The sequence below is a fragment of the Nyctereutes procyonoides genome, unplaced genomic scaffold (genome assembly GCF_905146905.1).
Source record: "Nyctereutes procyonoides isolate TBG_1078 unplaced genomic scaffold, NYPRO_anot_genome, whole genome shotgun sequence".
In the NCBI taxonomy this organism is placed as follows: domain Eukaryota; kingdom Metazoa; phylum Chordata; class Mammalia; order Carnivora; family Canidae; genus Nyctereutes; species Nyctereutes procyonoides.
Window position 1 is genome coordinate 23,647,910 of NW_026575020.1, and position 13,971 is coordinate 23,661,880.

General features: G+C 38.4%; 2 protein-coding genes across 6 annotated transcripts in view; one reads left to right on the forward strand and one right to left on the reverse strand.

Moving 5' to 3' along the window:
* NF1 (neurofibromin 1) overlaps positions 1 to 13,971 on the reverse strand; it is a 266,110-nt gene that overhangs the window by 217,033 nt on the left and 35,106 nt on the right. The window lies entirely within an intron of this gene.
* Positions 5,350 to 5,708, forward strand: LOC129504416 (60S ribosomal protein L37a). Its single transcript, XM_055317111.1, has one exon. It carries the CDS (start codon positions 5,364 to 5,366, stop codon positions 5,640 to 5,642), a length of 279 nt encoding a protein of 92 aa, XP_055173086.1. The 5' UTR covers positions 5,350 to 5,363; the 3' UTR covers positions 5,643 to 5,708.

Consider the following 13,971-nt stretch of genomic DNA (forward strand, 5'->3'; position numbering starts at 1 on the left):
CTTGCATCTAGGGAGGTCTCCTAACTGTTCTGAATGATAAAATATGGCAGAAAGGACACTGTGCCATTTCCAGCCAAAGCCCTTAATTGGTCTGGTAATTTTTCTTTTCCTCCTCCTGGAAGGTAGCTGCCATGTAAAAAGTCATTACTCTGAGACCACCATGCTGTGAGAAGCACAGGCCACATGGAGAGATTCTGAAGAATGAGATGTCATGTGGAAAGAGAATCCAAGAAACACTGGGGTGCCAGACATGTGACTGAAGAGGTCATATTGAAAGGGATGCTCCAGCCCCAGTCACCCCAGCCAACAACAGGTGAAACAGAGCTGAACCTATCATGAATTCTGACTAGCAAAATTGTGAGCAAAATAAATAGACTGTTTTAAGCTACAAAGCTTTGGAGTACCTTGTTATGCAGCAATAGATAATAAAAAGAAAGAGGAAGATACTGAAGAGATGTAAACAAGGGAGTAACAGGATCTGATTTATATTTTTTTAAAAAGAACCTTCTTACGCTGTATGTTAGAAGACAGTCTAGGCAAGAGAAGATGGTAGTTTAAATCAGACTAGCAAGGGTAGAGGAAAAATAGTGAGATGTTATAATGGATTTGGAAGATGGGAGGTACTTATTTAAATATTCTGAAGGTCATTTGATGGAATAAATTTGTGAGACTACCAAAGAAATTCTTGAAAAACAAGAAAAGACTTTCATTGCCAGGTCACTTAAACATTCTATTAAGCTGTTATAATAACAAAACCAGTACATTATAAGAATAAATTCACGGGCAGCCCAGGTGGCTCAGCAGTTTAGCACCGCCTTCAGCCTGATCCTGGAGACCCAGGATCAAGTCCCACATCGAGCCCCCTGCATGGAGCCTCCTTCTCCCTCTGCCTGTGTCTCTGCCTCTCTCTCTCTCCCTGTGTCTCTCATGAATAAATAAAATATTTTTTTTAAAAAGAATAAATTCACTATACTGAAAAAAAAGTTACAGTCTGAGAGCAGATATTAGTATGTACATATAAATTTAGTATGATAAAGGTAGTATTTCAAATCAGTGGTAAAAGAAGGAGTTCATCAGTAAACCATTACCAAATCGAAGATCCATCTGGGAAAAAAAAAAAACTCGTACCAAATTTAAAACTACATTGGGGCGCCTGGGTGGCTCAGCTGAGCATCTGACTCTTGGTTTTGGCTCAGGTCATGATCTCAGGGTCCTGCCATCAATCAGGCTTTGAGCTTGGTGGGGAGTCTGCTTGAGATTATTTTTCTCCCTCTCCCTCTGACCCTCCCCCCTACTTACGCTGTCTCTCTAAAATCAATCTTTAAAACAAATAAGTGAGTGTGTGTGTGTGTGTGTACACACATATGACTAAAAACCTATGGTAAAGAAAACAAGGCCATGAAACTATTAGGAAAAATACTAAAGAATAATTGCATAATACTGAGGTAGGATAGATTTTTCTAAGCAAGACAAAATCCAAAAGCTATATAATTTTTTTTTAAAAATAGAGTGATATATTCACCAACATAAAAATGTTTAAATTCTGCATTTAAAAAAAAGGCACCTGGGTGACTCAGTGGTTGAGCCTCTGCTTTTGGCTCAGGTCATAATCCTGGGGCCCTGGGATCGAGTCCCACATCAGGCTCTTCACAGGGAGACTGCTTCTCCCTCTATGTCTTTGCCTTTCTCTTTGTGTCTCTCATGAATAAATAAGTAAAATCTTAAAAAAAAAAGAAGACGAAGACACTAATGGGAGAGAAAAACACAAGTAACAAACAGGAACAAACAGGAAGTAAAAGAATGTACAACCACCAGGACCCAAAAAGTTTATATTACTAATACATAAGGTTATGTTATATACTAACAAGACTCTTCAATGGAAAAACTGATGAAGAAATACGAAGTCATTTACAGAAGATGAGTGGTCAATTAATATATGAAAATATGTTCACTAACTACTTTTAAAGTGTAAAATAAAAATTAGACCATTTTGGGGACTCTCTATATTCTTCCAAAATAAAGTTAAATATTCTTAGAATACTTAATAAGAATATGACTATGCCAGGATGCATGGGTGGCTAGCAGTTTAGCGCCTGCCTTTGGCCTGGGGCATGATCCTGGGGTCCAGGATCAAGGCCCACATCGGGCTCCCTGCATGAAGCCTGCTTCTCCCTCTGCCTGTATCTCTGCCTCTCTCTATCTCTCATGAATAAATAAATAAAATATAGAAAAAAAGAAAAGAAAGAAAATGACTATGCCTGGGGTGAGAATTTAAATAAAAACAAAAAACAAAAATTTGAACACAATAATAAAAAAAAAGATTAATACTTCTTGACAGGCAAGAATGGATGATTTTTTTCCTTTTCTTTCACTTTTATCAGTTTCTCTCTTTTTTAAAGATTTTATTTATTTATTCATGAGAGACACAGAAAGGCAGAGACATAGGCAGAGGGAGAAGCAGGCTCTCTGTGGGTAGCCTGATGCGGGACTCGATCCCAGGACCGCTGGGATTATGACCTGAGCCCAAAGCAGATGCTCAACCACTGAGCCACCCAGGTGCCCCTAGTTTCTCTTATTTCCAGTTGGCACATATTACTTTCTCAGTTGGGAAAAAGTTAAAACTATTTTTTAAACATTCCATTCTACCTTAAATAAATCTTTGAATAGATATTATGGCAGAAATATAAAGAGTCTAAAATACATGAAAAATAATCCCCTTTTAATAATGATCTGTATTAACAATCTGTTAGCAATTTAATATACAGATTTAGCAAGAGAAGGAATAACATTAAGCAAAGCACTGCAAACAATGGATACTTTGTTTCTAGCTGCACTCAGAAAATTCTTCAAAAGGTCACAAGCTAGAAATTTTGTCTCTGTGTACATTTAAACCAGTTTCTAAAAGGCCCCTCACATTATGATGGGATAGGGATGATGTTAAACTTAATATAAATTATCATCTAAATGAGAGGAAAAAAACAGGAAAAAAATTACACTCTGCAAAGAAACTAGAAAAAATCATATTAGAAAATAGAACCCCATAAGCTCTCAATACCAAGTAACAAACATAAATCAGGAAAACATATAAATATTTATACTGGTTATACTGACATTTTTCCCAAAGTACACCCCACACCATTGGTATATAATATGACTTTATATGGTACCTAATGAACTTTAAAAATGTTCAGTTTTACATTCAATTTAAAAATAATTATCACATCAATCTTATGATTACAAAGATATTCTATGCCTTTGACAAGGCTAAACTTAAAGTTGTGAAGCAAGGTAAATGACGTAGTATGCAGCTAAAATGACGTAAATGAAGGATTAAAATAAGGGAAATATGTGATAACATTCTGAAATGTAAAGACAAGATCATAAAGCAGAAGAAAAATCAATCAATTGTTGCTATTGTTTTTAATACTGATGCTTGGAAGCATGGAGAATAGCATGGAGTCAAATCAGTTTTCCCTAGAAGTGAATTCCAACATCAATCCTCCCTTAAATGCTTCTTGCTTTTAGTTTCTTCCCTTCCTACTATTCTGAACTTAGAGATTACCCAAGTTTTTCCATACACAGAAGTCCATGATTCACAAATAAAGAACCTATTTATACCAGGAGTCCTAACCACTTATAAAGTTCCAAAAGCAGATTCCCAAAGGTCCTTTCCAGATTCTCCAGATACCTACTACCACAGCAGGGAAAGATTTATTTCTGTCAAACATAAATTTGGATCACATTGTTCCCATAAAAAATGCTGGCTCTTCATTTTCTCCTCCTCTGTCTTCCCTTCAGTATAATAATTCAGTGCAAAATCCATCAGGAAGGGCAGAGCAAATTAGGCATTTGTGTGTGTACTGGGGCAGAAAGGGATGTAGGAGTCAGAGCAGGGTGATTAAGGCACCTGTGTGGAAGAAATGTAGCATAAGCAAGGTGAAAAGGCTGTACATGTGTGGAAAGCAACCCAGTGAAGGGTGTCAGAGCATGAATGAGGTAAAGAAAGGCTCCCATGGAGAGAGTAGCCAGGCACAGGATATTCGAATCCAAGCAATGGTGAGAACAGTATGTACATAGGAGAGAAGGCCACATAGGGAGTCAGAGCCCAAATGGGGTAAGGAGGGTGTTCTGTCCACCCCAGAACTGGGTATCAAAGCAAGAGTGAGATATAAAGAGAGAAGACAGTGGGGCCCAGCAAGGGGTGTTGGGCTTCTGCACGATGGGAAGGGGCATGTTCTAGCACAGAGTCTAAACAGGGTGAGGAAATGTCCACACTGAGAAGCAGCACTGGGTAGAGAATATAAGCCTATGCAAGGAAAGAAGGGCATCCACACAGGGTAGAGGTGGTATTTTGGGGATAACAGCTCAAGCAGAGTGAGGAGGGCATCTGTTGTGCTTAGGAGCAAGTCATAGTGGTGAATGACAATGATGGGAGATCAGTTATCTAAGAGGACTGATCAAATAAGTAAGAATATTAAGAATAAGGAGAGCCAGGTTTCTTTTGATCAAAGAAGTTACAAATAAAGAAAGGGAGAAAAGCATAAAGAACCCTCTGGTGTTAAACTAAAATTAGAGGTTGTGTGAACACAGTTTTCAATACAGAGAAATATGGAAATAAATATTAATAGAAATAGGTACACATACAGAGAGGTGGTTAGAACACATTTATTCCCTTCCCCAGTTCACTACCTTGAGAACTTAGAAATAATGACAACTCAATAATAATGAGTGCACCTAGCCCTCAGATCTTGGTTTCTAAACACCATTCTGCTTTAAAAAGAACCAGAGCTCCTCAGGGAAATAGCTGATTCCATTTCTGAAACACAAGGAAAGTTCTGAGAAGCCTGGAACATTCTGTTATGCCAGAAACAAAGGAAATGCTCAAAGAATGATGAAGATATGTCAAAAGGACATAGAGGCTAGATTGAAGGAGTTCTCACTAGCCAAATATGGAACAATTTTAGCATGAAAACAAATAATGAAAAATATTATCATCCATTGAATAAGACAAGCAATTAGTCTGTACTCATAAGAATACTTGAATAAACTGAAAGCTTGATGCAGAATTAGATACTTACATTGTCTCTAAGCACCCCCATAGATTGTGTGTGTTTATAAGGGGAAAGAGTAACCTAACAACAGAGGCTTGGTTCATCATCCTAAATAATCAAAATCAGCATCATTAATGAAATAATGAAATAATCTAAATTGTACCATCTGATATAGTAAGAATACAGCACTGCATCTGAAATATTCCTATCAAATATACATAACATGAACATAATCAGGAGGAAATGTTAAACAAACACAAATTGAGGAATAATCTACAAAACACATGATACAGGGACCTGGCTGGCGGCGACATGGCCAAACGCACCAAGAAGGTGGGGATCGTGGGTAAATACGGGACCCGCTACGGGGCCTCGCTCAGGAAGATGGTGAAGAAGATCGAGATCAGCCAGCACGCCAAGTACACCTGCTCCTTCTGCGGCAAGACCAAGATGAAAAGGCGAGCGGTGGGCATCTGGCACTGCGGCTCCTGCATGAAGACCGTGGCCGGGGGCGCCTGGACCTACAACACCACTTCTGCTGTCACAGTAAAGTCTGCCATCAGAAGACTGAAGGAGTTGAAAGACCAGTAGAAGCTCCACCATTTGAAACATTGCTAGCCTACAATAAATGGGTTAATTTATATAATAAAAAAAAAAAAAAAACACATGATACAGCCTTCAAAAGTGCTAGGGTTATTGGGGCACCTGGCTGGCTCATTCTTCTGAGTATGCAACTCTTGATCTTGGGATCATACAAGCCCCACACTGGGCATAGAGATTACTTAAAAAAATTTTTTTTAAGTGCCAGGGTTATTAAAGTCAAGGAAATACATACCATCCCAGAAGGAAAGCAACAAGATACATGACAAACATAATGTGATTCTGCACTGATCCTTTAGATACATAGGACATTCTTAGGACAATTGATAAAACTTGAATGGGGCCTGAAAACAAGACAGTAGTAGTAATATAGCACTGTTAATTTCCTGACTTTGATAGGTATATTGTAGGTAATGTAAACCACATTTAATTCGCAGGAAAGATAGTGAAGTATTCAGGGGTGATAGCATTGTATCAGCAACTTACAGTCAAATGGTTCAGGAAATCATACTTTGTGCTTTACTGTAACTTCTCTGAACGTTTATGATTGCCTCAAAATTTTTAAAAAGATTTTAAAATTTTGGTTGAGTTCTAATTCAATCAACATTTGTTAAACAGGTTTTGTACAGGTATCAGTTTAGAAGGCATATAGGAAGAAAACCTACAGCTATTTACAACAGCATTTCTAGAAGGAAAAATTACCCAAGTTCTACACAAACTTACAAAGTGAAGTATCAGCATATAACCCATTCAGAGGCTGGCGACTGCACTACCCTTAGTATAATTCAGCTTTCCAAAATATGATGCTCAAACTCAGGATTCAGGAAGAAAAGGTATCTCCAAAAACTACAAAATAATTTTTTGTTCCTAAATTTGAACAAAAATCTCCTGATTTTTAGTTTATGGAGAAGGTCTATGTTCTCTATCCTTAAATGCTAAAAACCAGCAATCATTTATTCTTTAATACAACATTTAACTATCAACAACCATATACAAGTAAAAACAAACCTACAAATAACACGTTTATTTATTTTATTCACTTTTACTTGAAGACTTAAAACCATGGTGGTATCACAATAATATAACAATATCATCATACATATTACTATAAAAGACTGAGGATTAGGGCACCTGGGTGGCTCAGTGGTTGAGCATCTGCCTTCGGCTCAGGTTGTGATCCAGGGTCCTGGGATTGAGTCCTGCATCAGACTCCCCACAGAGAGCCTGCTTCTCCCTCTGCCTCTGGCAGATGTCTCTGCCTCTTTCTGTGTCTCTCTCATGAATAAATAAAATCTTAAAGAAAAAAAAAAAAGACTGAGGTTTACAATTTTTTTTGAGGTTTACGATTTAACAGGATCTAGAAATATATAAGCATCTAACCCAATTTTCTGTTAAGGTTGAAAGTACTATCTCATGAAAACACTGAGCTATTATTTTCTGAATAAATCTGGGAATTATAAGAAGGACAAGAAAGGAAAAGTAGATAAGGCAAGGAGAAGAGAGTACCAAAAATGCCAAACTAACAAGCTCAGAAACTGGGATATCTCAATTTCCAACAGAAACAGCACACAAATATTAATCGAGTACTATTTTTTTTAAGATTTTATTTATTTATTCATGAGAGATACACACAGAGAGAGAGAGAGAGGCAGAGACACAGGTAGAGGGAGAAGCAGGCTCCATGTCGGGAGCCTGATGTGGGACTCATCCCAGGTCTCCAGGATCACACCCTGGGCTGCAGGCGGCGCTAAACCGCAGAGCCACCCGGGCTGCCCTCGAGTACTATTTTAAACTGGAAGAAGTTGATACCACTGACAGACCATGGAGCAGTCTCCTAGATGGCTCCCAGTGAGCCACACTTCCTGATATTCACAGGTCCCCACATTACAAGAGGACTGATCATTCTAACTACTAGAATGTGGCAGAAATAATCATATGTCTCTTCCAAGATCAGGTTACCAAAAACAAAGGATTTCATCTTTGACTGGCTTGTGTTCTCATTCTGTCTCCCTGTGTCACACACACACACACACACACACACACACACACACACACACACCACTTGCTCTAGAGAAAGCCAAGAGAGAATGTTGTGAAATACTCAGGCCATCTATGGAGAGGCCTTCATGGTAAGGAATTATAAGGCTTCCAGCCAACAGTCAGGTAAGTGAACTTCTTTTGAAGTACATTCTCCCCCCAGTCAAGCTTTTGGAAGCTTGCAACTCCAGGCAACAGTTTGACTACAACCTCAAGAGAGACCACGAACCAGAAGCACACAGCTAAGCCACTCTCCCATTCCTGACCCACAGAACTGTGTGATAATAAACATCTGCGGTTTTAAGCTGCTAAATTTTGAAGTAATTTGTTTCACAGCAATAGATAACTAATGTACTGTGGGTCTAAGTGCTAGAGGGCTAGAAAGCACTAATCACAGACACCCCAAGAAAAGAAAAAATAAGACTTTATCCTAACAGATACTTGCTGGCCATTGAAAAGGCATATGACAAAGATAATATCTATATTTTAATCAAAAGGCCACATTATAATTCCACCAAACAAGCTCCTCAGCAAGGAAAAAAAGTAGAATATTTCTTGTACCTGAAATTATATATCTTTCCCAGACTCTAGGTTACCAAGAATTTCTAGAACCCATTTCAGATATTCTTCAAAAGAGATTCAGTACTTTCTATGTGTGAAGCACTTATATGATATGCTAGAGATATAATTGAAGAAGGCAAACATGATCTTTGCCCTAGCAATACTTTTCAAACACCAAAATTTCTATGAGAACTTTTTTAGTAATGATTCTATGGGTATGTTGTTTTACTGTAGACATAAAACTTTTATGTTTATAAATTAAATACTAGGTTTTCTATTTGATCAGCCAGTACAATATTCCTATAAAAATCTAACTAGTTAACACTTATTGAGCACAAATACCAGGCACTAAACATGTACTGTATACCCCATTTAATCTCTGATTAATCTCTGATTAAGTATTAGTATCCTGATTAATCTCTTAGTTTCATTTTCTGCCACTCTCCTTTCATTCTCTTACCCCTTTCCTAATTTATACTTTCAGAGATGACATCCCTGAACCCCAGAGCAGGTCTCCCCTACATGCTGTTAGCCTCCTCAACCTCTCCTATATCGTTTTTAAATCAATTGTAATTAAATAATCAGATGACCTTAATATGCATCATCATGTAAGAATGCAAGTTCCACGGGAGTAGAGAAGGAATTTTTCTTATAACCTGTTTTATACCTCAGGGTCAGGAGTTTTAAAAGGCAATTAATAAATGCTTGCTAAATAAAAGAATGAACTAGTGTGTTACACTGACTCCATCTCCCTTAACAGCAACCTCTTTATTATCTAATAGCAGTGTGCCTCAAACTATAGCCCAAGAACAACAGGTGGTTCTTGCTATAGTTTTTTTTTCTCTCTCTGAAATCATCAATCAGCCATTTCCTTTATATTTTACAAACTTGAACCATAAAATACTACTTCCACAATAATTCTATTACTTCCTAAATGAGTGAAAATCTCCATACCATAAACCACCCGTCTCATCCCTCCCTCTAGCTCTCAGAAACCTGGAACCAGATATATATCATCCCAGGGAGGCAATTGGGCAATATTTTCCTGGAGAATCTGAATGCCCCAAGAAAAGAGCTGCATTTGGAGGGGTTTTCAATAATGAAGCTAATTCACCACCAATTCATCTTTAGGGTAAAGCCCATGCTCGTGAGCTTCCTATTTTCTCAGATTTAAGAGTAAATGTTTAAAATGAGGACAGCCTAGGGATGCCTGGGTGGCTCAGTCAGTTAAGCATCAGTCTTTGACTCAGGTCCTGATCCCACAGTCCTGGGATCAATGTCCTGCATCAGGCTCCCGCTCTGCTTCTGCCTGCTGCTCCCCCTGCTGTCCTCTGTCATTTAAATTAAATCTTTAAAAAAATAAAAATACCAAAAATAAAATGAGGACAGCTTAGATTCACCAGACAGAAGGAAGGCTACTAGCATGAAAGAAAAGGAACCAAGTAAACATACACAAATTAATTTTAAGAAAAAAGATAATGCAGGAATGAAAAGAAACTTCCTGCACACAAAAAAAAAGTTAATTAACATCCTAAAAGACATTAGGAATGATTTTAAAGTATGCTATTTTTTTAAGATTTTATTTATTTATTCATAAGAGACACAAAGAGAGAGAGACAGAAACACAGAGGGAGCACCAGGCTCCTCGCAGGGAGCCCAATGTAGGACTCGATCCCCGGACTGTGATCACGCCCTGAGCCAAAGGCAGATGCTCAACCACTGAGCCACCCCAGGCATCCCAGAGGATGCTGTCTTAGAAAGGAATAGAGAGCAAATTAGAATAAAGAACACTTACAAAGTTAAATAGGACTATGTCACAAGTCCCCAACACCACCTCCAAGTTCTGTGGTTTGCTAGAAAGACTCCTAAGACTCAAGATATAGTCACATTCACAGCTATGATTTATTAGAATTAAAGGATAAAAAGCACAATCAATGAAAGGAAAAGGTGCAAGGTCAGAGGAAACCAGACACAAGCTTCCAAGAGTCTTCTCCCAATGGTTTCAGACAGGCCATACTAAATTCCACCAGCAATGAGCTGTGACAGCAAATATGAAATACTCTCTACCAGGTAAGTTCACTAGAAACTTGGTTATCAGGCTTTATATTGGAGGCATCCTCTGCCTAACATATAACAACATTCAAGACACCCAGATAGAAAGCAGATATTCAGCATGAATCATCTTTGCATAGTTTAGGTGAACAGAATAGCACAAGGAGCAATTTTAATTGAGGAATGGTGGGAACTCCTCCAAACTGCAAGTTCCTAGACACCAGCCAAAGTTCATCCTTCCAAGTTTAAGGGTAACATTCTCAGGCCTGCTACGTTAACCCTGCACAGATAGATAAAACATTAAACAGCTGGAAGAGGGCAGCCCTGGTGGCTCAGCGGTTTAGCGCCATCTTCAGTCCATGGTGTAGTCCTGGAAACCCGGGATGGAGTCCCACATCAAGCTTCCTGCATGGAGCCTGCTTCTCCCTCTGCCTGTATCTCTGTCTGTGTGTGTGTGTGTACGTGTGTCTCTCATGAATAACTAAATAAAATCTTTAAAAATAAAAAAAAAGAGCTGGAAGATAAATTTTAGACCCTCCCCAACAAAAAGTACAAAAGGAAACACTGTCAGGGGGAAGAGACTTTAAAAATTACATGAGCGGGACATCTGGGTGCCAGAACAGGTTCAGCGTCAAACTCTTGGTTTCAGCTCAGGTTGTGATCTAAGAGTTGTGAGAGAGAGCCCCACATCGGACTCCATGCCCAGTGCAGAATATGCTTGAGGTTCTCGCTCCCTTTCCCTCTCCCTTCACCCCTCTCATTCATGCATACACATTCACTTTATCTCCCCCACCCCAAATGAAAAAATAAATCTTAAAAAAAAATTACACAGTCAACTCTAACATGTGAAGGAAGAGGAAGAAATAAAGAAATGAACATGAAAGGAATAAATTATCAAGGGAATAAAAAAAGAAACACCATCTTTAAGGTGATGACAATTACTAGCAACTAAATTTTCAACAATAATGGGGGGATCCCTGAGTGGCGCAGCGGTTTGGCGCCTGCCTTTGGCCCAGGGCGCGATCCTGGAGACCCGGGATCGAATTCCACGTCGGGCTCCCGATGCATGGAGCCTGCTTCTCCCTCTGCCTGTGTCTCTGCCTCTCTCTCTCTGTGACTATCATAAATAAATAAAAATTAAAAAAAATTAAAAAAAAGAAGGATAAAAACTTTGGTTACATATGTGCTATTTATAACACACTAACATAAGAGCACAGAAAGATCGATGATCAAAAAGTAAAAAAAAATCTAAAAAGCAAACATAAAACAAAAGAAAATGAAGCAAACTTAGGAAAAAGCACCATAAATAAGAGCAGTAAAAAAGGATTTAAAATTCAAATCACCTGGAAGATATTTTAAACCTCTATGCACTAATAACACACACACCCCAAAACTGACACATCTATAAGAAAAAGTTACAAATTTACCAACACACTGAAAGTTTTTTTTTTAATTTTTATTTATTTATGATAGTCACAGAGAGAGAGAGAGAGAGAGAGAGAGAGAGAGAGAGAGGCAGAGACACAGGCAGAGGGAGAAGCAGGCTCCATGCACCGGGAGCCCGATGTGGGACTCGATCCCAGGTCTCCAGGATCACGCCCTGGGCCAAAGGCAGGTGCAAAACCGCTGCGCCACCCAGGGATCCCTACACTGAAAGTTTTAATATAAATCTCAAGTAATAAGATCTAGGAGACAAAAGATAAATCAATCAGAATTCAGAAAAATTGAACTGCTTAATTAATAAACGATCAAATGACATGCAAAAATCATACCCAAGAACTAGTGACTACATACAATCTTCAAGAACACATGTAATCTTTACAAAAATAGGGCTGTATGTTTGGATAGTCAGACTCCAAAGTGATCCCTAATGATCCCTGATTTCTGCTGTCCATGCCCTATGTAATTCTCTCCCATTCTATATTACCGAGGTTCTTCTGCATGACAAATACATTATAGCAAAAAGTATAATGGAAGGTAGGTCACTTCCAAGGGTCATAAAACACTGTGGCTTCTCTCAGATCACTAACTCTGGAAGGTGCTAGCTGCCATGTTACAAGCAGCTCTACAGAGAGGCCCATGTAGAGAGACTTCTGGCAAACAGCTAGCCTCCTGCCAATACCTGTGTAAATGATTAGCTTGGAAGTAAATCTTCCAACCTCCAACAAGCTTTCAGATTACAGCAGCCCCAGCCAAGAGCTTGACTAGAATCTCATGAAAGACTCTGGGCCAGAAACACCTAACTAAACTGCTACTGGATTTCTGACACTCAAGACATTTTATGAGATAATGTTTGTTGTCCAAAACTGCTATATTTGGGGAAATTTGTTACATAGCAATAAATACAACAGAAATAATACAAATGCTAACACTGAAACATGCTAATGTTAGCTCATAAGCCAACTTTAAATTGAAAGCACTAGCATCATAAAGCCCGTATTCACTGGCCACAATACAATTAAGATAGAAATGCCTGGGTGGCTGAGTTGGTTAAGCATCTGCCATCAGCTCGGGTCATGATCTCAGGGTCCTGGGATAAGTCCCAAGTGGGGCTCTCTGTTCAGGGAGGGAAGTCTACTTCTCCCACTGCCCCTCCCCCTCCTTGCACACTCTCTTGCTCTCTCAAATAAATAAAATCTTAAAAAAAAAAAGAAATTAATAACCAAAGGAAAACATGAAAATCAAGAAACCCTGGCTAAGGGCACCTGGGTGGCTCAGTGGTTGAGCCTCTGCCTTTGGCTCAGGTCATGATCCCAGAGTCCTAGGATGGAACCTTGCATCGGGATCCCTGCAGGGAGCCTGCTTCTCCCTCTACCTATGTCTCTGCTTCTCTTTGTGTGTCTCTCATGAAAAAATACATAAAATCTTTTAAAAAAATGAAAAATTAGAAGCTGGCTGAAAGAAGTCATAAAGGAAAGCAGAAAACATCATAAAGGAAAGAAAAGTCATAAAGGAAAGCAGAAAACATATTTAGAATTGCAAAATATTGAAAAGCTAATTATGAAAACCTGTGAGATACAACTAAAGCAGAATTTAATAAATTAATGTTTTTGTATACTTACATTCATAAACAAATATTCGAAATTAATGAGCTTATATATAACTTAGAATGTCAGAAAATCACCTCACAACCACTAATATAGCAAGTATCAAAACACACACACACAGGAAACATGTTGTTGAGGATTTAGAGAAACTGAAACTCTTGAGCATTATTCATGGGAATATAAAATGGTGCAGCTGCTATGAAAAACAGCATAGTGATTCCTCAAAAAATTAAAAACAGAATTACCATGAGCAGAAGTCAATGGAGTGTTATATTCTTTAAAATATCATCTCAAAAAACAAATTGACAAATGTGACCAACAACAACAAAATTGAATTACCATATGATACATAATTCCACCTATGGATATATACCCAAAAGAACTGAAAACAGGGCCTCAAAAACGTATCTGGCATACCCATGTTCACAGTAGCATTATTCACAATAGCCAAAAGGTGTAAGTAACCAAAGTGTCCACCAACAGATGAATGGATATCGAAAACATGGGATATACATTCAATGGAATATCATTCAACCTTAAAAAAGGAAATTCTCACAAATGTTACAACATGGATAAACCTTGAAGATATGCTAAGTGAAATAAGAAGTCATAAGAAGACAAAC